This window comes from Somniosus microcephalus, chromosome 1 (genome assembly GCF_052327205.1).
Source record: "Somniosus microcephalus isolate GS21.2 chromosome 1, FLI_Smic_1.0, whole genome shotgun sequence".
Classification (NCBI taxonomy): Eukaryota; Metazoa; Chordata; class Chondrichthyes; order Squaliformes; family Somniosidae; genus Somniosus; species Somniosus microcephalus.
In genome coordinates, this window is record NC_140987.1 from 400,087,331 (window position 1) to 400,114,060 (window position 26,730).

Genomic DNA, 26,730 nt, shown 5'->3' on the forward strand with positions numbered 1-26,730 from the left:
TTTCCAGGACATGACATTAGCCGCAGCCAGGAACCCAACCCTTTTAAACAGTTGCAGCGAATCTGCATTTACTGCGCAAGCCAGCAATTTGTCATTTGAAAAGGGGAAAAAAAACTTCCTGATATTTAACCTCGTTCTAATCTTATGTAACTTGTATGCATGTCACCAGTTCTCCCTAACCTATCTTATTCAAATAGTTTTATCCATATGGACACAGTCTAATCCCTTCATTATTTTGAAGACCTCTATCAAATCTCCTCAAAGTCTGCACTTTTCTAGAGCAAAAGGACTTATTCCCGGGCTAATCAGAGTAGCTAAGGGCTTTTAAACTAGGTAATCAATCGTGGCTCTCGTCTAAACTTTTTTTCCTGTGCCTCTATATCATCCACCATGTGAGGGGACCAAACTGGACACCATATTCCAGGTGAGGCCTAACTGGTCTTATACAAGGGCATTATAGTGTTTCTTTTGTATTGGATTGTCTGAGCAACGCATCCTAATTATTTAATTTTACTGTATCCTTGAGGAACTGGTGGTGAGCCTTAAGATATTGAAGTAATATAACACCTAGGCCTCTGTACCACTTACATTTATCTATATTAAATGACACCTGCCAGATGCAGGCTCATTACCCCATTGATTCTAGCTCTGATTGTAGTTGTTTCTCTCATCCAAGTTTCTAACACTTATAAATGTGTCAATCGCAAAATTACGGACAGTTTTCCCAACGATCCTATCACTGATTCCTATGGGACCTTACGAGTAACCGGCCTCCGCATCCTACCACTACTGTTAATAACAACCTCCTGCCTATAAGAGTAAAATCTTATCCAACCAAGATTTGCCCTTCAATGCCCCAGGGCTATGTCCTATAAAGTAGCCTATGGTGTGGCATCTTGTGAAAGGCTTTTTGAAAAGCCAAGTAGACAATGTCAACCTATAATTCAGACGAAAAGTCATCGACCTGAAATGTTTGTTTCTCTCTCTACAGATGCTGCCTGACCTGCTGAGTATGTCCAGCATTTTTTGTTTTTATTTCAACCTACAATTTACCGGCTTTGACTTGTTGCCCTTTTTTAATATTGGCGCAACATGAGCCTCTCTCCAGTCCACAGGAACAATCTTTGACACAAGCGAGCGGTTAAATATATAAGCAAATGGCTAATTGAGCACAGGCCCCCATTTTTGAATATTCTTGGTTAAATTCTGACAAGACCAGCAGCCCGATTTATTTTGAGACCCCTTATTCGCTCCAGGATTATATCTGTGTCCACTTTGACACTTGCAGCTTTAGAGTAAACTGAACATTGTATTAATGGTACTGTAATTGAGCATGGTCTACTGGAGTGAAGATTGATTCGATGTAGCCATGTAAAACCTCTGTCATATCCTGGGGGTTCACCTGAAACTGCCCTGAGGATTCCTTCAACAGCCCACGGAGTCCTCAATCGCCCTCTGACTCCTAACCTAACTAAAAAAGATTTTACTATTGTTACTGCTGTTATCCACTATCTACTTCTGCAATTACCTTTTGGCTGCTTTGATGGCATTTTCTATTGCCTTTAGCTGAGCCTGATGGCTATCCCTACTCTCCTTTTAGTCTGTAAAAACATTTTTGCTTAAGTCTGATTTGTCCTTGCACATGACCAGTTATTTTGTTTTACCAGGTGTGCCCTTTTCACTCCAGGGACAAATTTCCTTTTGTTTCTCTTCTGTTTAGTAATATCCCCACCTAGAAGGGTTGCTTGCCCCTTTGACCCAATTCAAGTCCTCTGCCATCTTTGCAAATCTAGCCCTCTTGAAAATTCCAGAACTAACATAAAATTCTCAGCAACTTTTGTTTGTATTCTCAGGAAATGCCATCTAGAACGTTCATTCAACCATTAATTATGAAATGAGAAACGGCCTTTTGTATCGAACTTAACAAGTTACCCATTTAACAAACCCTCAACTATAGAGTACAGAATAAATTGGCTGAATTGCGTGTAGTATTACTCTCTCTGGTAATTACCACTAGCATAAAATGGGCAATTGCCCATTTACACCATTATCTGTGAGTGGTATTAACATGCAATTTGGCATTGTTGTCAAAGCTGGATCTTGTTCAGAAGCTGTGTTCAGAATCAGACAACAGGAGAGTGGAATGATTGTGGAAAATGAGTTGACATTTAGATATCATAGTTCTGGGACAGTTGAATTGAGTGACCTTGACTGACAAAGAATGCTAACACTAACCATAATAAAGGTGTGTTTATAGTGCAACTTTACTGTTGCTGCAAAGTGGAACCAATGCTAAAATTGCAGTATAACTTTGGAGTCTGGTTCTGCAATGAAGTGGTGCTAGATCTCCCTGAAGAAGGCAGTTTACATTGCATGGAGTACAATTCCAGTGCCATCTCAATCCTGGCTTAAAACTGCAGGGCGCACTCCTTAAATTAGGCCGAGTTCATGTAAATACCTAGAGCATAAAGGCGCTTCCAGCTACACTCCAAAACATTTAAATTTTAACCAGATGGACTGGAACTCTGTCTATGCCTGTAATTGTGCATGTGTTGAGCTTTCTCGGCAGGATTGCAAAGAAGCCAGGCAGTATAAATTAGGTACTGCCTGCATGGAATTGCTACTGGTTTCAAACTGGCAGCTGCCTTTTAAACACACCCTAAAACGTTATTTTTTCAGCCATGTTAACTTAAAAGAAGGTTCCTTTGTGTTTTTCTTCTAGATGTGTCGGGTGCAGCCCATTATATATGTACAGTCTGTATGGCTTAGTACTATAACAGGTACTCTTAACCTTTCAACCAGCAGAATAATCCATATACCATTTGCACTGTTATGGACTCTATTTGATCTGAGGCAGGTGAACAGCAAGTAACACGAGATTTTTTTCCCTGACTGATATCTGAGTACAGTATGAGGAACTCAGTCTAACAACTAGTTGAATCACACAGATGGTCGTCCATTTGGTCTTCACAGAACTGGAAATTCTACAGTATATATACAATGAATCTTTTTCTTAGTTGACCAGCTCTTTAAACAGTTTAGATAGCTTTATAAATTTTTGGTGGGGGTTTATTCAACGTAAAATTTAACATTCCAGGAAAAAGATTAGTTTCCTTCATGTATCTATTCTCACTTGAGGTTTGCTAGATTTCTAATTGTCTTCTAGTTCTGTGCGTACAGTTCAAACCTCTTCAAGGCCACTAATTTGCGGTTTTTGCTTCGCGGTTTTCACATAGAAACAAACTGATTACAATTCCCAAAACGCTGACAAATCAAGTAATCCCATGAAATAAAACAGAAGCCAACTTTTTCTGTTACAATAAAACTATTCTTCATATACATGTTAGCCGTGAATGACTTCTCTATCTTAGGATTCCAAATGTCACTATAACTGTTTATGAAAAGACTGGGTGGTGTAGTGAGTTTAGATACTTGCCTTTCAGCTTTGGAACTGGATTTGAATTCCGCCCACACTGCTGAGATGTTAATTTTTAATAGCATCTCACTCTTCTCTTAGGAAATAGTGTGACGTAGTGGAAGGATTCATAGGTATAAATGTTCCTTCCACGGCCATAACCATCTTTATACCAGCAGATAGGGCAGTGGGTCCTGATCTGTGGGAGGGTTTTATGGGCTCCCACAACCCATATAAGGAGGGGGTCACCTGCACCCACGTCCACAGGATGTGAGTATCCCCACTAGATGTCCACCCAGAACTTAGAGCCAGATTTCAACTCGCTGGAACTGTCTGGAGTGGGGTTCGGACCTTGCACCTTCTGACTCGGGGGCAGGAATACTACTAAACCAAAGATTTCTCCTTCGATTGATAGGGTACAGCAACTCTTGTCAGAAGGGACTTGCGTTAAATGAATTTGGCCAGTCTCAACCTAGTTCACTGCGGCATGGACCAACAACACAGATTGCCCCAATTTAACACTGGTTTGGCAAACTCACTCAGCCTGTAAAGATATTCCAGATCTCGTGGATACCTCATTGTCCATGATGTGAGGTGTGCATTGCCGTACAAAGCTTGCTGGGTGGTTATGAGGAGAATGTTATTTCCAAGACACTGTTAGATGTTGGTAATTTATGTGCAACCTTGGTGTCGTATTTGACCCTGAGATGAGCTTCCAACCACATATACGCACCATCACCAAGATTGCCTACTTCCACCTCCGTAGCATGGCCCGACTCCGCCCCTGCCTCAGCACATCTGCTGCTAAAACCCTCCTCCGTGCCTTTGCTACCTCTAGACTTGACTATTCCAATGCTCTCCTGGCCGGCCTCCCATCTTCGACCCTCCATAAACTTGAGCTAATCTAAAACTCTGCTGCCCATATCCTAACTCGCACCAAGCCCTGTTCACCCATCACCCCTGTGCTCGCTGACCTTCATTGGCCCCTGGTCTGGCAATGGTTCAATTAAAAAAAATTCTCATCCTTGTTGTATGGTCTCACCCCTCCCTATCTCTAACCTCCTCCTGCCCTACAACCCTCTGAGATCTCTGGGCTCCTCTAGTCTGGCATCTTGCGCATCCCCGATTTTTATCGCTCTACCATTGGCGTCCATGCTGTCAGCTGCCTAGGCCCTAAGCTCTGGAATTCCCTCCTTAAACCTCACTACCTCTCTTCCTTAAAACCTACTGCTTAGATCAAGCTTTTGGTCATCTATCCAATATCATCTTAAGTGGCTTGTGTCAAATTTTGTTTGATAACCGTCCTGTTAAAGGCATTCTATAAATCCATGTTGTTAATCCCACAGGTGCATTGCCAAGAGACTGTTGACATGGTGAGGAGTGCTTTTACAGTCCTCTGACTTGTTTGTCTTGTGTTTAATGTCATATGCTTTAATTCCAGGGTTAGCGGAGCTGGCGCATCGTGAATACCAAGCGGGAGATTTCGAGGCAGCTGAGAGGCACTGTATGCAGCTTTGGAGGCAGGAGCCTGACAACACCGGTGTGTTGCTGCTTCTCTCCTCCATCCATTTCCAGTGTCGCAGGCTGGACAGGTAATGAGCAGAATGTATATCCACTTTATACGCCTCTTCAATTGGGAATGCAACAAACTCCCTTTTAAAATATTTAGTTGTATCATTGTATCATCCACCACCTTAAACATTCACTCCCTCCACAACCGGCGTACTGTGGCTGCAGTGTGTGCCATCTACAAGATGCACTGCAGCAACTCGCCAAGGCTTTTTCAGCAGCACCTCCCACCTAGAAGGACAAGGGCAGCAGGCGCATGGGAACACCACCACCTCCAAGTTCCCCTCCAAGTCACACACCATCCTGACTTGGAAGTATATCACCGATCCTTCATCGTCGCTGGGTCAAAATCCTGGAACTCCCTCCCTAACAGCATTGTGGGAGTACCTTCACCACACAGACTGCAGCGGTTCAAGAAGGCGGCTCACCACCACCTTCTCGAGGGCAATTAGGGATGGGCAATAAATGCTGACCTTGCCAGCGACGCCCACATCCCATAAACAAAAAAAAATTGTGATGATGTAGTCAAAATGAGCATAGATATTTTAATAACCAGCTTTCAGAATAAACAGACTTTATTTTTGTTTGTTCCTGGGATGTGGGCGTCGCTGCATTTGACTTTAAGAGGAAGAAGAAAAAATCAATGTTTAATTACAAAAAAAACTTGCTTTGTTCTACCATGGATTTTTTATTTTCTATTACAGGTCTGCTCACTTTAGCACTCTAGCTATCAAACAGAACCCCATGTTGGCTGAGGCCTACTCCAATTTGGGGAATGTCTATAAAGAGCGTGGCCAACTTCAGGAAGCTATTGAACATTATCGACATGCCCTCCGGCTCAAACCAGATTTCATCGATGGATACATCAACCTGGCAGCAGCACTGGTTGCAGCAGGAGATATGGAGGGAGCAGTGCAAGCCTATGTATCTGCTCTGCAGTACAATCCCGTACGTTAGCAGGCATTTTTGGTCGTACTGTAAAACCCCAGTTTCCAGGTGTAAAGATATTTGGTTAACCACTTCCATTCCAATTTATCATGTAAATTTAGTAACCTGCAACGCCACCTTGCATGGCTTTCATTTTGTTTTCTGAATGAAATTCTGTTACTGTCAATTTATTATTCTACTTTAAACATACTTATTTTCAGTCTTTTTGATGCAACCTTGTGCTGGAAATGGCTTCAGTTGGTGAACACAGCATTGGTAAACTTCCCACTTCATGCCCATCTAGGACTACTCTACCTATAGTACAGTTTCTGACAGGATTATCTAGCGCTGAGTGGGGAAAAATCCCAACCGCTAGTCCATCCTTTCAGATCCCATTAACGAGCTAAGCTGCCCAGTCAGTCATCAACAATGCTCCAGAGCACCTGCTTTGCGCTGGTATCATTTTCAAGTCTGCCATGGAGGCTTGGCTCAGTTTCAATCTTCCAGCAGCAAGAGTGTCATTTTGAAGCAAACTTGACCCCATAACGATCCGATTTATCTTTTCCCTATCCTCCTGGTTAGTGAATGGGGAAATTCGCTACCAAGGAGGTGGCAAGTGCAGGTTTGAGCCTTCACTAGAGAAACAGAAGATGCAAGGCACCTCCAGATCTGCATGATGAACAGTACAATTTGCTGTAAATTGTGTGAGTGCCTTCATGCCCCAAACCAAAGCACAGAAACACCTATTGCCGTGTTGAATAATGATTCCACTAGTTGGAAATGTGGGACCTCCACAGCAACAGTTCGCTCTCTCAAGGTAATCTAGTATCCATCCTTCTAGTGAAGGTTCAAACCTGTACTTGTTTTCCTGTTTGGCAGGTAAGGGGAAATAAGAGAAGTTAAACAGGGTCTTTCTGTTGTGGAGTTGGCTCCAAGATGACATGCCTAATCCAGTCATGGTAGACACTAAATCCTGGTTATATGAGAATGTATTCCAAAACGGCCTCCACGTACTTCTTTTCCAACAGTTGTTGTCCCAAGCAAAGGATATGTGTTTTCGGCATAGTGAAAAGAGCATGCAATACGCCAGCCACCTTGAGGCACGAAAGCAGGATAGCAACAAGGCTAGTTTCAATGTCAAAAGAGATACGTGGAACAAGTTAAATAGCTATGGCCTTCCATCCATGAAAAGGCATCTGAGGGCATTTTTTTTTGTGAAATATTTAGGATAGAGGACGTAACTTGGAATAATACTTTCAGATAAGCCACAGCAGCAGGGGACAGGACACATGATCAGGGTTGTGAATGACCAATTTAAGAAGCAGGAAAAAAAAATTATATAGAAGGTGATGAACAGATGGCTTGCCAGGAAGAATGGTTGAGCGTGCACGTTTTGGCAGCAAATTGGTTGAATGAGCAGAGAAAAATTGGAGATGTAATTAACGGTATCTAATTCAATTGAGTCATAGTAAGATTTTTTTATTATATTCATAATGAAAACTAGTTAGCTGAAAAAAAATTGGCTCCTTGGATACTCATTTCCTGAATAAGCCTATTGTTGTTCTCTTGCAGGATTTGTATTGTGTTCGCAGTGACCTGGGGAACCTCCTTAAAGCCCTGGGTCGCTTAGAAGAAGCCAAGGTAAGTGTTGTTGTTACTAATTGGACCATATTGTCAAGATAAACTTTCACACATCATTCATGATAGCAATCCATTACCCTGACTGGTAGATACATTGACTGAATAGCAACCAAGAAAAATAATCAGCTGTATACCTTAGCACCAGAGATGACCGGAGCATTCTGACTGAACAAGTGTAGTAAGAAAGTAAGACTCCCATGACTAAGTAAAGACACTTCCTGAAAAGGATTGGCTGAAATAGTCTGACTTAGTGCAGTACTCTGGAGACAGATGTCAGCATCTTTCACCACATGCACCCCTCACACAGACAGTCAACATTAATGGGAAGAAAGGCTGCATTAGCAATGCCCGAAATCACCATTCAAGATCCCAAATTTTGAGTTATACCTTTGTTTCTTCAGTGCTGGTTTGGTCTTGAGAAATGAACCGATGTACCAGATTCGCTCAGTTAATAAGGTGGCTTCTAGCAGTTGAATTTCTTTCTGATGTGGTTTAGTCCTGGATTTAAAGTGGTTATCACCCATACTTCAAATTGTCATTTTAATATATGTGTATATAGATATATATATCTCTATATATACATATAAATATAACCTTTTGGAGAGTTAAAAGCCACCTTATGCAAAGCCAGTGAGGGGCAAAGAATGGGAGAAGGGGACCTCGTCCAGAGTGTCTCAGCCTATCATTCTGAGTCCCGCGCGCTTGCAAAGTGGAGTGTCTGCGCAGCGTAGCTGTCCATTTGACTTTGTGTATGTGTGCTTATGTGGGGGGGGGTGGTGGGGGGGGAAGAGGGAGGATGTACAGGGGGATGAAAGATCATTGGGTAAAGAGTGCCTCAGCCCACAGGCCGTTGAATGGAGAGCTAACTTTCAGTGCATTCCACTGCGGCTTCAATCTGTATAAAGTGAGACTGCGCTTGCTCCTGGATGCTGCCTTCTTTATTTCAGCGGTGGAAGGCGATAGTTAGATGTTTTGTTCGATGAAGTATAAAATGAGATTTCATTTAAAGTTCTGATCGGTACATTTAAAAGACAAAACCAGCAGATTTGCAGTGTTGTTGGATTCTAAATTAGAACTAGCTCTTATATATGAAGGCCCTTTCTTCCTTGAATTTGAGGCTGCCTGGTACATAAAGGGGTCTGAGAATAATCCACCCAGACTCTCGTGCCTGGGTGTGTTTCCAATTTGGATAGGCAAAATTTATTTACAACCTCTCCAAACGGATAGGCGTAAACAAACTTTTTAAATTTACAAAATCATTTTTGAGTTGGGTGACTAGAAGCTTTCAGAGGGGACCACCGACTTTTATCTTGTTTCACAAAGTTGGTGCCCTAATATGTCATTCGGATGCAGTTGTACATTGCAGCGCTTCGATTGCATGAACTGAAGCTAAACACATTGACTACATTTGAATATAAATGTGAAATTGTATCTATTTTTCTTTCAGAAGATTGCATTTTAGAACAAATCCAGGAATATGTTGTTGGACTCTTTACTAACTATTTTGTCTTTCTTATTTGTCTTTTTCGTTTTCATGATTGATATTATACATAGAAGGTTTCAGGCGGGTGAAAGCTCTCCCCTGTAGGTGCCTCGCTGACCGGAGCTCGAGGCCAGGATCTAGGGGTGACACCGTCTGCTCTTCCCGTCATCGACTACCCTGAAAATGAGATGAAATAATGGTAACGGGTTTGTAGCACTGCCACAAACAATTTGCCTCCATGCCTGAGTTCTTCTGTCTCGTGGCTTCCAAAAAAGTGTCTAAATAAATAAGTATTTATATTTACTTTTTAAAAATGGGAAAAACTGTAATTTGGAAGAAAAATTGTTCAACTTGATACATACATGTTTTTAAAGTAGTAGCCACTGTCTTAAGAGAAAACTAGTTTTAAAAGTAAAATTGGCAATAGCTCTACAAAGTACCAGTAAAGCTTCTAACTACTGATTTTGTTAATTTCTTTCCTCTTTGTTTGGTTTGCAGCATTCTGCTCTACTGATTATGCGCTGTGAGCCTGCAGTAACGCATAGGCTGCGCGGCGATGCGCCTGCGTGCGCCAGCGTTATTCATTAGATGACTGGCTGAGCATCTACCTTGGTTAGTTCTGAATGAGATGCCCAAGTGGTCCCCGGTGCCAGTTAATCCTGACTGGCATCAAAAGAACAATTGCTGCAGCATGGCCTTGCACAGCTGCTGCAATGTAGTGGAACACTTTTTTTTAATTTTCTACTTCTGTGAATTCTAGCTCAAGTTTTTTTAATCTTATTGATTGAAATAGTGATTTTTAGTTTTAATATTTGGCTTTAATGTTGATTTATTTCTTTTTGGGTACAGTGAAATTGGCATTGTGTAGTCCGTTCACAGCCTGGGCAAGTTAGCACCTGTATCTCTAGTGATTCCTTTGTTGCTGTGCCTGAGATACGAAGTGCTGCGGAGTACCTGTGGTAAAATCTCAGCTAGCTATCTACTACTCTGCAATTTTGCATCTGCGCATGCGGTGCGCTGTGCTGCGATTTCTTTTTTTAATTTTTTTTTTTCAAATCTGCGCCTGCGAACTGCTGGTGCCGCCACTGCAACATGTTGCAGAGCCGCGCATTGGCAATGGCGCATTGGCAATAGCGCTTTGCGTTACAGGGACCTTTATCCTCGTTCAGCACTGTCATTTGAGGTTGTGTGCTCTGCAACAGATTCTTAGATAGTAAAAAACCCTTGTTTTAAGAAACTCACGGGCAGTTGTTAATGTGTGCGATCAGAACCTTTTAAAATCCTTGGTATACTGAATAGTACTTTCTGTGAAACCTAAGCTGGTGAAGTCACTAATAAATTTGTGAAGAAATAGGTTAATATCTGCTAATAAAACTGCTGCATAAACTCATTGGGTACAAAAATGCTGAAAGTGGGCAGGTTCTACAATTGATTTCTGCAGAGGACAGTGCAGAAGTTTTATCTTTTTGTTTAAAAAATCTGATTGTGGGGAAAGTTGAAATGGAAGACAGAGAAATGTATTATTCCACATTTCATAACTGAAAAATGGCTGGCTGCATGTGGGTTGAGGGTTTTGCGCATGCTCTCATGGGGCCAGCGAGCGAATTCAGCGCTAGCCTTTGCTGCAGGTTCACTTTTGCCTGGTGTGAGAATGAGCACTAATAAAGTTTTCTTTTCCCTTCTTTCAATCTTTGTTACAAATCTCCCATCCCTTCTTCCTGGTCCCCTCTTGTTTCAATTAAACTAATTAAGGCTTGTTACCTGAAAGCGATTGAAACTCAGCCCAACTTCGCTGTTGCCTGGAGCAACCTCGGGTGTGTGTTTAATGCCCAGGGAGAGATCTGGCTAGCTATCCACCACTTTGAAAAGGTAAGTGATCAGCATGCTTAAGTATTCCCTCCATGCAGATATGTGATGGGTAACGGGTGCAGTTTTCTCACACAAAAAGCTGTGAGCTTTTGTTTACATTCAGTGACAGTTTTTGATCTCCTGAAAGATAAGGACGGGTGAGTCGGCCATTTTGGCCATCTAGCTTAACCTTCTGTAGAAACCTACCACTATATCGCAATATCCAGCTGTGTCTTGAATGATTTGAGTTTTTTGTTTATCATTTCCCAGAAGACTATTCTGGGTACTAATTACTCTTTTTGCTTGCAAAAGTGCTTCTTTGCACCAATCTCGAACTTGCCTAATTACAGTAATGTTGAAAATAAAGAAAAGTATTGATTTTGAGCTAAATGTACTTTTCTTGTCCAGTTCGCCTTCTCTTTGCTATATCCATTTAGTAGACAAATGGTCTATCTTGCCTGAGGGTGACTTTATCTAACATTTTCTATCCTCCTTTGGGGAAGCATCTGGCCTGCTCACTGGTTGAGTTAAAGTTCGGAGCGCGGCAGAATGGACTGCACCACCCGACTTATTTTATAGGAATTGTTTGTGTTTTAGGAGAGTTTGCAGGTCATAATGTGTTACGTATTGTAGATGGTATGAGGGGTGGGATTTGGAAGCCTGAGTAAATTCACAATGTTTACTATGCAATAGAGATGTAATTGCTGGTACATGATGGTATTTTTATATCCAGTGTAAGCTGTGACTTTTGTTCATGCATCGGTCCTGTCACATCAGTAAGTCAAAAAAAATGCATCATTGCTACAGAATAGGTAGGCAATGATATGGCACTGAAAGTTCCTGATCCAAACCATGGTAGCAGGTTTCCAGCTCTCCACGGTTTATCAGTGGTGTGGTATAGTATTGAAAATACTCAGAAACCTTCTTAATTTTTAAAAATTAATTTACTGTCTGACTTCTCAATATTGGGTCCTTATTAAAGATTGCGGTAGTAGGGCCTTCTATGCATCAGATCATTACGTGAAACTTGTATTTGGCTACCTTTGGACCAGCTTTCTATTGAGTATGGTAGTGTAGTGATTGTGGTACTGGAGCAGCAGTCCAGAGGTTGTGATGTCAAGTCTCACCGTGAAAAGTTGTGAAATTGAATTCAATAAATCTGGTCATTTGTGAGTATGTAGCAGAAAACATGACTGAAATCTGCCAGATTATCATAAAACCTACTTGGTTCACTAATGTCCTTCAAGGGAGGGAACCTGTCACCATGACCTAATCTGGCTCCTGGACAGTGCTCCATCCCCACAAAGTGGCTTACTCAATACCCAATGAAGTGGCATAACCAGTCACTCGATTGCACGAACAATCATTACAGGTAGGTCCACCACCTCAAAGAAACTAGGGATAAGCAGTGTTGCCTACATGTCAAGAACAAACAGTTGCAGTGAGGATTATTGCATCTTGGTAGATTGCTCGTGTGTAGTAACTGGCTGTTTTGGTGTTCACTTTCAGATGTTTGCTTGTTAGTCTAGCCCTACTCTGTAACCAGTTTCCCCAGTTGTTTTTGATACGAGCCACCCCCTTCTCGTTCCCTCCCCTCCTGTCTCCCCAAAGTGCAAAAAATGAATTCGAAAGTATGAATTTTTTTTTTAGGAGTTTGTGCTGCTGGATTAGTTTTGTTAAATGCTGAAGGGTCCAATTTTAGTATACTAGAGCTCTGAAAAAGATGCAGTTACCATTCATCTTGAGATCTGTTGAAAATGTTTCTCTTAAATGTTAGCATGTCCTTTCCCAAGGATACTCACTGATGCGGTGTGTCAGCAGGTTATTTGACCATAGGAGGAAATTAACAACTGAGCCTAATCTTGTCCTTGTCTGATCTTCTTTAAATATGTAAACTTTCTAGGAGATTGGGTTGGTATCATTTGGGAGTCTGATCCCTGGCTGTTCAATCTTCAGTTGTCCTGCACTAAGTCCTGTTTGCCCTTGCCCATTGCTCGCTGACGTACATCAGCCTCTCGACCCCAATACATCAAGTTTCAAATCCTTGCCTTTAAATCCCTCCATGGCCTCACCTACCTATCTCTACAATCTTTTTCTCTCCTATATTTCTTTGACATCCCCAGAACCTTCCATTCTGTGACTGTGTCTTGTGTGCTCCTCCCTCTTTTTATCCCACTGTTTGGCAGTAGAGACTTTGGTCGTCTAGGTCCTATTTTTTGGAATTCATTCCAAGCTCCCTGTGCCTGCCTCTTAAAACAATTTAAAACCCATCTCTAAGCTTTTGCTTGCCCATTCTAATCTCCCCTTTCCCAGATCAGTGTCCGTATTCCATATGTGTCTGAAACACCATGACATTTTTAATGTTAAAAATGCTATATGTGTCTTTGTTTTTCTTCCTTCTTTCCTCCCCCCCCCCCCCCCCCAATGTTTGTGGTACTGAAACCAGTTGTAGGTTCCCTACCAGTACCTTCAGTGAGATAAACTAACACCACGTAGATCAGGGAATGATCTTGGGGCTTCCTCAGTTTGTGTGGCTCAGTACTACACCAGGCTGACCCATTGGGTGTTTTTACCATCTTTTAGATACTATAATTAATCAACATTGAATGCAGTAAGGCTCAGATTAAGGATGTCTTATTACAGTTATACAGGGCCTTGGTGAGACCACACCTGGAGTAGTGTGTGCAGTTTTGGTCTCCTTACCTAAGAAAGGATATACTTGCCATAGAAGGAGTGCAGCAAAGGTTCACCAGACTGATTCCTGGGATGGCAGGACTGTCTTATGAGGAGATTGGGTCGACTAGGCCTGTATTCACTCGAGTTTAGAAGAATGAGAGGGGATCTCATTGAAACGTATAAAATTCTGACAGGGCTAGACAGACTGGATGCAGGGATGATGTTTCCCCTGGCTGGGGGGTCTAGAACGAGGGGTCACAGTCTCCGGATACGGGGTAGGACATTTAGGACTGAGATGAGGAGAAATTTCTTCACTCAGGGTGGTGAACTTGTAGAATTGTCTACCACAGAAGGCTGTGGAGGCCAAGTCACTGAATATATTTCAGAAGGAGATAGATAGATTTGTAGACACAAAAGGCATCAAGGGGTATGGGGAGAGAGCAGGAATATGGTATTGAGAGAGAGGATCAGCCATGATCATATTGAATGGCGGGGCAGGCTCGAAGGGCCGAATGGCCTACTCCTGCTATTTTTCTATGTTATCATGCGGGATAGTGATTGTAAGAGTGGATAACTAAGTAAGGGTTTGGTGTGTCTTGCTTGGATGTAGGGAAATCGAAGGGTATTCCCATGAGCCACGTATTTGTTCATGAGTTGTTCAAAGTAACTTTGCTGTTGCACCCCTGCCCAGTAAGTATTGCAGAAGGTTTTGTTTGTTAATTGGTATTGCTACTGAAATTTTGTCAGATTTTGTGTTTCTTCACGGTCCAGTGCATGTCCCAGGATAAATTCACACCCATCCAAAGCCTATAGATAAGACTGGAGGGGCAGATTTAAAAAAAAAAAGGGACTATTATTTGAATTTTTATTGAACATTTTAAAGTGGAATTCAGTTATTGAAAAATGTGATGTCATTGTTGTACAGTTCCTCGTGCTCTACCTAAACCCAGTGTATATCAGAATTTTTTAGTTTGTTTCTTCCCAGTAGTTCAGTTTTCCAAAGCAGTAATGGTATCAGCATTCTAATATTTTGTCTTAAGATATGTAGGAATGCAACATATTTATTCATTGGACTTTATGATGAATTATAACTGATTTAAATTCCAGGCTGTTACCTTGGATCCCAATTTCTTGGATGCTTACATCAACTTAGGGAATGTCCTGAAGGAAGCTCGCATTTTTGACAGGTAAGCAAAAAAGTATAAATTTAAAAAAAAAATGTTTTAACCTGAAGGTTATGGCAGCCTACCAGTACATTCCCTAAGTGGCTATTCACAGTATTGTGCTATCATGCTATACAACTGTGGACACATCGCAACTGACCCTATTAGGGCTTGACAATGTAATTGTTGATGTGTTCCTCCTCTTCCCCTCCACCAATTTTCTTTTTCCTTTTCCCCCCCCTTCCCTTCCTTTCCCCGCTTTTCTCCTCTGAAGGGTGGGTCACAACATTCTGTCTCAAAATGCCCTGAAATCCCGTCAACAGCCATTATTGTATTTTTACAGTAGATTTACCTAAAATACATGTTAGCTTCTGTAGATAGTGCTGTGATGGGGGAGGGGTTTAGCTACCGTTATTTAAAGCCTATCCAGTAACATGATAGCTGCTACAGTATATTGAAAGCTTCAGTCTGCATGCAATTCCATGCACTGGCCACCAGCTGGCCCTGCACTAATGCAACTCCAATATTGGCATGGATTTTCTTACTTTCTTTGGAATGGTAAGTATTAATAATAATGTACTTTAAAATATTGAGATATAAAAATGTAATGAATATTATATCTAGACTCATTGTCTTAATCTTTTCAGTCTGCCTATTAACTGCTTGTACAACGCTGCTCATTCTGGCCTAAATCTCCAGTCTACTGATCATCAACTGAGCGGCAGGATAGTAATTACAGTACATCTTCTTGCTTCCCCTCCTTCCTTCCCACCCCCTTCCTCGCGATTGCCTTCCATTTTTTGTTTCTACCTGCACTTTTAGAATGACTGCCTCAGGAGTGGGACAGAGATTAGAGGGGCGAGAAAAGCTGAAGAAGAAATTGATAGAAGCGAGGAGGAGGTAGACAAACAAGCAGGAGAGAGGGAGGAAGCCAAGGGAAGGAAAAATGGAGGAGGGAGAATGAATGACAAAATGTGTCAAGATATAAAAAAAACTATGAACAATGAATTATTGTGTACATAATCTCTTGGACAAGCCTACACACATAGCTCTGATAAAAACTTGTATCTAGCACACATTTTGTCACACATTTTGCCATCATACTTTGTTGATTCGCTCGAAGCAAAATGGCATCAAATCAGAACTGAAAAGGTAGAAAATGTACAAATCAAATGTGAGTTACGTGGCTAGAAAACTGCCAATACGAACTTAATAACTAATGGAAACAAAAAGTCAATTGACCAGTCAGATAAGCAAAAAAAATTAACCAGCTGAATCAGTCAAAACAGTTGTATGAAACCATTTTTGTCCTTTTGATAACTTAAATTTATGATGTTTTAAACAAAATAAAAACATGAAAATATTAAAATATTTTAACAATAACCTAATTAATTTTAAACTTGCAATTGTCAAAATTTATTCTTTTAATAGCTCTATTCATTAAAATTTTTATTTGAAGGTCTTTGACTAGATAAGTCCCCACACCCAGCTCCAAATTCAGTTTTTTTTTAAAATTCTGAGACACAGGAAACCATATCTAGGGCTTAAAAATAAATTTGTTATACAAAAACTTGGAAACTGCATATTTTGAGCATTTGGTGAGGTCATTTTTATTAATCAAAATTTACGTTTAATAAAGATTGCATAGGTTGCCAAAATCATTAATAGTGCATGAAGTGCTTTAAGACAGGAGGGGACTGACGAGAGTAAACAATGTTGGGGCGTCTGACATCCCAGAAAGGGCTGTGGAGGGGTTATGGAAGAGTCTGATGGGCGAAAGTGCAATGGGGGTTTACTTGCTGCTGTAAAATAGGGTTCAAGAGCAGTTTGGGTCGCCTTCTGCTGGAATCCCTATGTTCATAAACCTTCCAGTGCTCCCAGATCCAGGGTCCCTCTCCCAATGATCCTAGATGCCAGTATCTGCCCTAGTACTCCTGGAATCATTGTCCACAGTGCTTCTGGAACCTGGGACAGCATCAAAATATTGCAAGACCCTGGGATGCTAATGCAGTACTGCTACATCCTGCACCCCTGCCTCCGCCTTCCTAGTGATTCCAAAGGTCCCCCCCAGGGGTGAAAATACTACTTACTTACATAGCACAACTGTACTTATGAAACTGGATCAGCAACACCATGGCTCAGTAGGTTGTGTGCCTATATTAAAGTTGCATTTATATAGTGCCATATATCTTCAGGATGTCCCAAAGCATTTTATAACCAAATGGAGTGATTATGTATATTCTCCCCGCTCTCATTCATGAGTACCCTGTGCTTAGTGCTTCCCTTCTATCCGGGACTTCATTGAATCATAGAAATTTATGGCACAGAAGGAGGCCATTTGGTCCATCGTGTCTGCGCCGGTCGAAAAAAAGCTATCCAGCCAAATCCTACTTTCCAGCTCTTGGACCGCAGCCTTGCAGGTTACGACACTTCAAGTGCATATGCAAGTAGTTTTTAGATGTGATGAGGGTTTCTGCCTTTACCACCCTTTCAGGCAGTGTTCCAGATCTCCACCACTCTCTGAGTGAAAAAAAGTATCCTCAACTCCCCTCTAATCCAATTACTTCAAATCTATGTCCCCTGGTTATTGAAAACTCTCTGCTAAGGGAAACAGGTGCTTCCTATCTAGGTCCCATATAATTTTATACACCTCAGTTAAATCTTCCCTCAGCATTCTCTGTTCCAAAGAAAACAACCCCAGCCTATCAAATCTTTCCTCATAGCTAAAGTTTTCCCGTCCTGGCAAGATCCTCGTAAATCTCCTCTGTAACTTCTCTAGTGCAGTCACATCTTTCCTGTAATGTGGTGACCAGAACTGTACGCCGTACTCTAGCTGTGGCCTAACTAGTGTTTTATGCAGTTCGAGCATAACCTTTCTGCTCTTGTATTCTATACCTCGGCTAATAAACAAAAGTATGCCGCCTTAACCACCTTATCTAGCTGTCCTGCTTACTTTAGGAATCTGTGCACATGCACTCCAAGGTCCCTCTGTTCCTCTACATTTCTCAATATCCTATCACTTATTGTGTATTCCCTTGCCTTGTTAGCCCTCCCCAAATGCATTACCTCACATTTGTCCAGATTGAATTCCATTTGCCACTTTACTGCCCACCTGACCAGTCCATTGATATCTTCCTGCAGTTTACAGCTATCTTCCTCACTATCAAACACACTTCAATTGGAAATTTTACCTGGGTGCTAGAAATTTCCAGCTTATGTTGATAAATTGACAAGAAAGATATTATGGGAGTTGTAGTTTTCACCTTTGCTCCTGTATAACTATAATTCTGAGATTATACTGTGACAAACCACACACTGAGGAGCAGATAGTGCTGGTGGGGGAGAGACGGGACATGAAGATTTTACTTTGTCACAGTTTAAATTGCACAGAAACAGACAAGTGTTGTTTTGGGTAATGGTTTTTTTGTTTTGTGAGTTGCTGAGTAGGAGTGATGTTTGCACTGGGGCCAAAGAAGGAAGTTTGAGATGATTTGCTTCTGGCATGAGCCATTTGTCATCTGCTTTGTTCAGCCAGCCAAGCCTGGAATATGATGAAAGTGTAGCACTCCCTCAGTACTGCACTGGGAGTGTCAGACTGGATTATGTGCTCAAGTCTCTGGAGTAGAACTTGAACTCTCAATCTTTTGACTCCGTGGTGAGATTGCTACTACTGAGCCAAGGCTGACTCCTTAAGTAAATACTGTAAATTCACCACTATCGGGAATAACTGGAAATAAGATTTTGGGGAGGGAAGCAGTTATTCTCATCAGCAAACGGTAGGTGAATAATGTTAAAAATATTGTATCTGTGAGGCCTGTATTTTTTTAGTATCAATTACATATGTTTGCCTTGTCAGTCATGCGCATTATATTACTTGTAAATTTGCTGTATTACAGGAACAGGTGAATCATTATCTTTAGGCTGCAGCAGGACTGCAGGAAACATTAGAAAATTTGTCACTTGTTTTAAACAAAAGCATATTAAAACATTTTGCAGAATTCGCAGAAACTGCTCCGCCAATAGAAAATATCTTCTATAATTGCAAAATACTGCGGATGCTGGAAATCTGAAATAACAACAGAAAATGCTGGAAATACTCAGCAGGCCAGGCAGCATCTGTGGAGAGAGAAAGAGTTAACGTTTCAGGTCTGGGACCCTTCATCAGAACTGGAAAAAGCTGGAGATGTAACAGATATTAAGCAGGTGCAGAGATGGGGCGGGGGGGGTTAGGAGGGGAGGAAGAAATAGAAAGGACATCCTGTACTTTTGTAAGAGGCTGGAAAGATAAAATGTTGCCAATGGGAATGGCAAAAATCATACTGCATGAAAAATGGGGGCAGGGATAATTATCTGAAATTGTTGAACTCCATGTTGAGTCCGGCAGGCTGCAAAGTGCCCAATCGAAAGATGAGGTGCTGTTCCTCAAGCTTACATTGAGCTTCATTGGAACAATGCAATAGCCCGAGGACAGAGAGATCAGAGTGGGAATGGAGCGGTGAATTAAAGTGACAGCCGACCGGAAGCTCGGTCACCCGTACGGACTGAACGGAGGTGTTCCGCAAAGCGGTCGCCCAATCTGCGTTTGGTCTCCCCAATGTAGAGGAGACCGCATCGTGAGCAGCGAATACAGTATATTAAATTGCAAGAAGTACAAGTAAATCGCTGTTTCACCTGGAAGGGGTGTTTGGGGCCCTGGACAGTGGGAAGGGAGGAGGTAAAAGGGCATGTGTTGCATCTCCTGCGCTTGCACGGGAAGGTGCCAGATGAAGGAGCAGGGCTGTTGGGGGTGATTGAGGAGTGGACCAGGGTGTCGCGGAGGGAGCGGTCCCTTCGGAATGCTGAAAGGGGAGGTGAGGGGTAGATGTGTTTGGTGGTGGGATCACGTTGGAGGTGGCGGAAATGGCGGAGGATGATCCGTTGAATGTGGAGGCTGGTGGGGTGAAAGGTGAGGACAAGGGGAACCCTATCGTGGTTCTGGGAGGGAGGGGCAGGGGTGAGAGCAGAAGTGCGGGAAATAGAACGGACACTGTCAAGGGCCGTGTCAACCACGGTAGAGGGGAATCCTCAGTTGAGGAAAAAGGAAGACATGTCAGAAACACTAGTATGGAAGGTGGCATCGTCGGAACAGACGCGGCGGAGACGGAGAAACTGGGAGAATGGAATAGAGTCCTTACAGGAAGCGGGGTGGGAGGAAGTGCAGTCCAGGTAGCTGTGGGAGTCGGTGGGCTTGTAGTGGATGTTTGTTGAAAGCCGATCACCAGAAATGGAGACGGAGAAGTCAAGGAAGGGAAGGGAAGAGTCGGAGATGGACCATGTGAAGGTGAGGGCAGGGTGGAAATTGGAAGTAAAGTGAATGAACTTATCCAGTTCAGGGCGAGAGCAGGAAACGGCACCAATACAGTCATCGATGTACCGGAAAAAGAGGTGAGGGAGGGGACCTGAGTAGGACTGGAACAAAGAATGTTCCACATGTCCCATGAACAGGCAGGCATAGCTAGGGCCCATGCGGGTTCCCATAGCAACACCTTTAATTTGGAGAAAATATCTTCTAAATGACTTCGGGGTCAAAAAAAAGTTAGGCTGGTCTGATCTGATACACCTGTGGAGCTGCCTATGATCTATTAGGCTCCAATTGTTCCATTAAGGTCCAGTAATTGCACTGTGTGGCCTTGTAGGGTCATAAAGTTACTCACAGCAGCCTAATAATACATTAAGCATGACATGGAATAAAATACTCCTGTGCATGTGAAACACCATATTCTCTGACCAATGGTGAACAACAACTTGGGAGATCTGCTAGAACGTAGGAAAAAATCATTGGATTCTGTTATTACTTCATAGGTTTTATTCAAGTTTTATGGCAATTTGAAAAAAGCAACAATTTTTGCAGAGGGGAGTAGAAAGCATGGTTACTTTAGCATAATTTGGTGGCTTAATCATAGGTTATGATTTGCAACAATGTGTAAGCAAAATGGACTGCAACATTTGAAGGAATGACTGTTCACATGTTCGGAGACCAATGATGGATAGGTAAAGACCCTCTGGTGCATCTAGTCTGTCCCACACAATTGTGATACCTTGTATATCACACAATATATGCTCTCCACCAACGTTCCGAACCTCTAACCTGCATGGCCGTGGAACTCTGCCGGTCCCACACAGTCCAGGACCGGCTTTCCCCATGTTAAATATTGCGCATGCGCGAAACTGGGCCGCGCGCACCCAAAAAAAAATTGGAGGGACCATTGCTCTCCACCCTACCCAAAACCATGTGATCTCCTGGGCGAGACGGGGGGGGGGAAGATTAAAAACCCAGGCCAATTTGGAGGGGAAAAATCTGGGAAATTCCTCTCCGACCCATCTGGGCGATCAAAACTAGTCCAGGAGATCACTCTGCCCCTGAATTCCCTGACATACCTACCTTTTGTAGGAGTTGATGTCCGCCCAAACTAGAAACAGGTCCAGCTCTCGCTTCAGGGAATTCAAAGAATCGGCGTCCACCACAAGGGACGGCAACCTGTTCCAGAGGTCCACTATTCTCTGGGAAAAGAACCACGTCCTGACATCTAACATAGATCTGGCCTTGCATGACTTTAGTGACCCCTGATCCTCCCTAACCCATTTAATTGGAACAAACTGTCATCTGGAACACAATCTACTCCCTTCATGGTTTATCAACCTCAAATCAGATCACCCCGAAGTCTATGCTTCTCTAAAGTGTAGAGTCCCAACTCTTTCAGCCTATTTTGACAACCAAGATGCTTTATACTGGGAATTAGTCCACTGGCCCTCCTCTATACCCTTTCCAAAGCCTCCGTATCGCCCATCATGTGAGGAGACCAAAACTGGACACAATATTCCAAGTGAGGCCTGACCAAGGTCTTGTACATGGACAAAATAGAATGCCTCGACTTATAATCAATTGTCCAATGAATGCACCCGAACACATTTGCTCTAGCCATCGCATTACGGCATTGCTCATGTACCTTTCTTTCTCCACCTTTAATGCTTTTCCCTGTAGGGTGTATGAATGTTGAGCATTCGCCCTGCCCACATGCATAACACTGCACTTATCCAAATTACACATTATTTGCTAGTCATGAGCCCAGTCTCCCAGCACATTTAAGATCCACCCGAAGCAGTCGAGCATTGTCTACAGTCCTAACACCTGTAGAGATCTTGGTATCATCTGCAAATTTACAGATAGTGCCCCCAACACCGACAACCAGATCATTAATAAAAATAGTAAAGAACAGTGGTCCCAACACTGATTCCTGCGAGATACCATTGGTGACCGGTCTCCAAACAGATCCAAATCCATCTATAACTACTTTTTTGCTTACGTCCTGACAGCCAGTTGTCAATCTAGCTCTATATTTTACCACTAATGCCAGAGGCTTTAATCTTGTAGTGAAACAACGGTATAGACAAAAAAAAAACAGGTATTGAATGGATCAAATATGTTGGAAAAATGAGTAACATATATCAAATTTAACTTCTTGTGTATTATATGTAATACCTTATGCATGACTTGGTACAGCACAATGCTCTTGGCATCAAAAAAAGGTGTATCCCCCACTCACTGTGAGCAACACTGAAACAACACTAGAGTATTTAAACCGTCAAGTAGATTGGCTATCTATTAATTCAGTTCTTTGCATTGCTTATGTTTCCTTTTCCAGGGCTGTGGCTGCATACCTGCGAGCTCTGAGCCTGAGTCCTAATCACGCAGTTGTTCATGGAAACCTGGCTTGTGTCTATTATGAACAAGGGCTGATTGATCTGGCTATTGACACGTACAGAAGAGCCATTGAATTGCAGCCTCACTTTCCAGATGCCTACTGCAACCTGGCTAATGCACTGAAAGAGAAGGGAAATGTAAGCATTTGAGGGAATTGGCAGTGTTGCAGGGTGTACATTGTATGTAAACAATTTAACAATTCTGAATTCATAATTTGAGAGGCGTACAGTGTCCTTATTGAGTCACTTGTGTAAAGAATGAAATGAGTGGGGGTGGGGAGATACCCTGGTGTCCGTGAGCAGAAATAGTTGTGATTGAATGTAGAGAAAAGAAGCACGTGATATGTATTTGGAAAGGTAAATGATGAAGGCTGCTGGGTAGATGGATGGAGGCAAGGAAGCATATGGATAGGTAAACAGTCCTTTTGATCCACACAAACCGTTGCTCCTGTGTGGTGAAAAGGGGCTGCTTGTGTAATTAAAAGGTAGTTATTCACTGACCTGTGCATTCTTTCTGTGTGGCAGGTTGCTGAGGCAGAGGAATGCTACAACACTGCACTGCGTCTCTGTCCCACACACGCAGACTCTCTCAACAACTTAGCCAATATCAAAAGGGAACAAGGGAACATTGAAGAGGCTGTACGACTGTATCGGAAAGCTCTGGAGGTGAGAGGGAAATGGAGCAACTTGCAGGAAACTCTTTTTTATCCGGCACCGACGGGACCGGCATGGTGCCGGTTGATCAAAAAGTTCGGATTACAGAGAAGTATACTTGCCATGGTACGAGAGCCCCGTACACGGCCACAGGTGCAGGAGCCCCGGTTACCCGGCACTTGTGCATGAGTCCCGGTTACACGGCCACAGATCCAGGAGTCCCTGTTGCACGGCCACAGGTGCAGGAACCCCGGTTACACGGCCACAGATCCAGGAACCCCGGTTACACGGCCACTAATATATAGTAAAACTTATCTTGAACCTACTCCTGATTTTTGCCGGTTGAGAGATTTCTGGATATTTAGGTGCCGGTTAAGAGTTTCCTGTACTTTGTATAGTACTACTTCAGAAGCTACCAGAATGATGCTGACTTAAAGAAATTTAATAAATGGTGCTGCATTTAGGTAATTTAAGGATTTATGTACTGACTTGTAATTTTTCTCCCCTCCTGTGACTTGTACTTGGGTCGTCGTCTTCTTCTTCTTAGGCAGTCCCTCTGAACCGAGGATGACTTGCTTCCACATTAAAAATGAGCGCGCAGGTGACTGATGAGTCCAATGCGGGACCTACAGTCTCTGTCACAGGTGGGGCAGACGGTGGTTGAAGGGGCGGGTGGGTGGGGTGCTTGGGTTGACGTGCGCTGCCTGCGCTTGGCTTCCGCTTGCTCCTGGCGGAGAGACTCGAGGTGTTCGGCGCCTTCTGGATGCTTCTCCACTTTGTGCGGTCTTGGGCCAGGGATTCCCAGGTGTCGATGGGGATGTTACACTTTTCAAGGAGGCTTTGAGGGTGTCCTTGAAGCGTTTCCTCTGCCCACCTGGGGTTCTCTTGCTGTGCCGGAGCTCCGAGTAGAGCGCTTGTTTTGGGAGCCTTGTATCGGGCATGCGGACAATGTGACCCGTCCATTGAATTTGCAGGATCTTGCGGAAGCAGCGTTGGTGGTACCTCTCCAGTGCTTTGAGGTGCCTGCTGTACATGGTCCATGTCTCTGAGGCATACAGCAGGGTGGGTATCACTGCTGCTCTGTAGACCATGAGCTTAGTGCCAGGTTTGAGGTCCTGGTCTTCAAACACTCTCTTCCTCAGGCGACCGAAGGCTGCACTGGCACACTGAAGGCGGTGTTGGACTTCGTCGTCGACATCTGCCCTTGTTGACAGCAGGCTCCCGAGGTATGGAAAGTAGTCCACGTTGTCCGAGGCCTTGTCGTGGATTTTGATAATTGGGCAGTACTGTGTGACGGGGGCAGGTTGGTAGAGGACCTTTGTCTTACGGATGTTTAGTGTAAGGCCCGTGTTCTTGTACGCTTCAGTGAAGGTGTTAACGATGGCTTGGAGTTCAATCTCCGAGTGAGCGCAGACGCAAGCGTCGTCTGCATGCTGTAATTCGACGACAGAGGATGGGACGACCTTGGATCTGGACTGGAGGCGACGGAGGTTGAACAATTTCCCATTTGTTCTGTAAATTAGCTCCACTCCAGTGGGGAGCTTGCTGAGGGTGAGATGGAGCATTGCAGCAAGGAAGATCGAGAAGAGCGTTGGTGCGATGACACAGCCTTGGGTACTTTGGTACCTTTCTATGGGCACTAGGCACTTTTCTGTTACATCACCCATGTGGGTATTCTTTACATGTGAGGTCAGGCAATGAGTGTCAGCCAGTTTAACACTGGAGTGATCCCACAACTGAGCCTGACCGTTTCCTCATTTGATATCCACACATGAACCCTTTTCAGCAGGAGTGACTAGGGATTCACCCCTACTCTAGTTTGGAGCTCTAGGGGCAATTGTAGTTACCCTTGTGTCATCCTGACAGATCTGCAAAATCCGCTGAAACTGGGTATCAGCGCTGGAACTTCCCTTGTCTGATTTGACTACATGCCATCGTTACCAATTGACCCATCTGGGGGGGGTGGGTGCTGACTTTCTCCGTGAAACTCTCACCCCTTCAAAATATAGCTATTATATTACATGAAATGTGGGTGCAATTTATTATTTTATAAAATTCTGTTTCACACTCCTCTACCATTTCTCTGGGGAGTTTGATTGACTGAAGGTGTGTCGCAATCACTTCACCTCAATTATTTCAACATTCTGAATGTTTCAGTCTTGATTTTTTAAATTTGTAATTTTTGCTGAAATGCATCTGTTTATAATTCATAAAATGTTGCAAAATATTTAAATGAAAACTTGAGTCATAAGGCTATTTTGGATATTCTAGGTGTTTCCAGAATTTGCAGCTGCCCATTCAAACCTGGCCAGTGTACTGCAGCAGCAGGGAAAACTACAAGAGGCATTAATGCACTATAAGGAGGCTATCAGGTAACTGCCCACTTATTTGCATGAGGTGTCCTGCATGATGCATCAAATATTTGTCCTATTCCACCAGGTAGTCAGCTGACTTAATAGAAATTTACATGAGGCTGTGACTTTGTGGTTCATTATGGATTCATAATTTTAACGGGTATCACAACATTGGCCCAGTAATTCCGTTCCAAACGCGTGAGTACGGTCGGGGTACTCGCGCATCTGGCCGGAGGAAATGCCGGTTTTCAGCATGCACAGTGCATGCGGAGAAAACCGGCATTTCCTGTCCTCTGAACGAAGGGGTTCAGAGGCACAGCGCGTGCGACTGCACAGGCAGCGCGTGCGCAGTGAACTTCGTCGATTTCATTCATGGATTCAGTGAGGTTAAGTCCTTACAACTTACACGTGAAAAAAGCGTGTAAAGTTGCTCCAGAGGCTGCGGAGGAAGATATATTTTATCGTGGAGCTTCTGAAAGGCAATATTTTTGTTTGGGAAAGGGAGGAAAGTTATTTTAAGAAATGATGAGGTAAGTTTTAAAGTTTAATTTTTTTTTTATTTTTTTTTTAAACGGGGTTTCAGTACTGTAGGTAGAAGGAGCAATTGTGGCTGTGTGAATTGAATTTGCTGTGTTTAATGTGAAAATGACCTGTTCTAAAATGAGTAATGTAACATTTCCAACATTTTTAAGAAAGAAACTGTTCATCAGTAATATATTCTTTTAAGTAATTATGTATGTATGTCCGTATATATTCCTTTACTTATGTGTATGAATGTATGTATTTAATTATGATTTTCCAATAAGTTACTTTCTCTGAAAGTCATAATTAAATACATACATTCATACACAAGTAAAGGAATATATACATACATATATGCAAAGGAATATATACAGACATACATACATAATTACTTAAAAGAATATATTACTGATGAAAAGTTTCTTTCTTTAAAAATGTTGGAGTCATTTTCACATTTAATAAACACAGCAAATTCAATTCACATAGCCACAATTGCTCCTTCTACCTACAGTACTGAAAACCCGTTTTAAAAAACAAAAATAAACTTTAAAACTTACCTCAGCATTTCTTAAAATAACTTTCCTCCCTTTCCCAAACAAAAATATTGCCTTTCAGAAGCTCCACGATAAAATATGTCTTCCTCCGCAGCCTCTGGAGCAACTGTACTCATGCTTTTTTCATGTGTAAGTTGTAAGGACTTAACCTCACTGAAAGCATGAATGAAACCGGCGAATTTTA

General features: G+C 42.7%; 1 protein-coding gene across 5 annotated transcripts in view; it reads left to right on the top strand.

Moving 5' to 3' along the window:
• Positions 1-26,730, top strand: part of LOC147125143 (UDP-N-acetylglucosamine--peptide N-acetylglucosaminyltransferase 110 kDa subunit) — a 91,862-nt gene that overhangs the window by 3,257 nt on the left and 61,875 nt on the right. For 4 of the 5 annotated variants that reach the window (XM_085998017.1, XM_085998026.1, XM_085998040.1 and 1 more), the window contains exons 2-9: positions 4,857-5,007; positions 5,689-5,932; positions 7,484-7,552; positions 10,788-10,904; positions 14,667-14,746; positions 22,405-22,600; positions 22,988-23,128; positions 25,388-25,488. In XM_085998017.1, the coding sequence (XP_085854143.1) occupies positions 4,857-5,007; positions 5,689-5,932; positions 7,484-7,552; positions 10,788-10,904; positions 14,667-14,746; positions 22,405-22,600; positions 22,988-23,128; positions 25,388-25,488 (1,099 nt within the window). Of the gene's footprint in view, positions 1-4,856; positions 5,008-5,688; positions 5,933-7,483; positions 7,553-8,358; positions 9,235-10,787; positions 10,905-14,666; positions 14,747-22,404; positions 22,601-22,987; positions 23,129-25,387; positions 25,489-26,730 lie in introns of those variants that run through there. The other variant, XM_085998047.1, reaches the window with a different exon arrangement.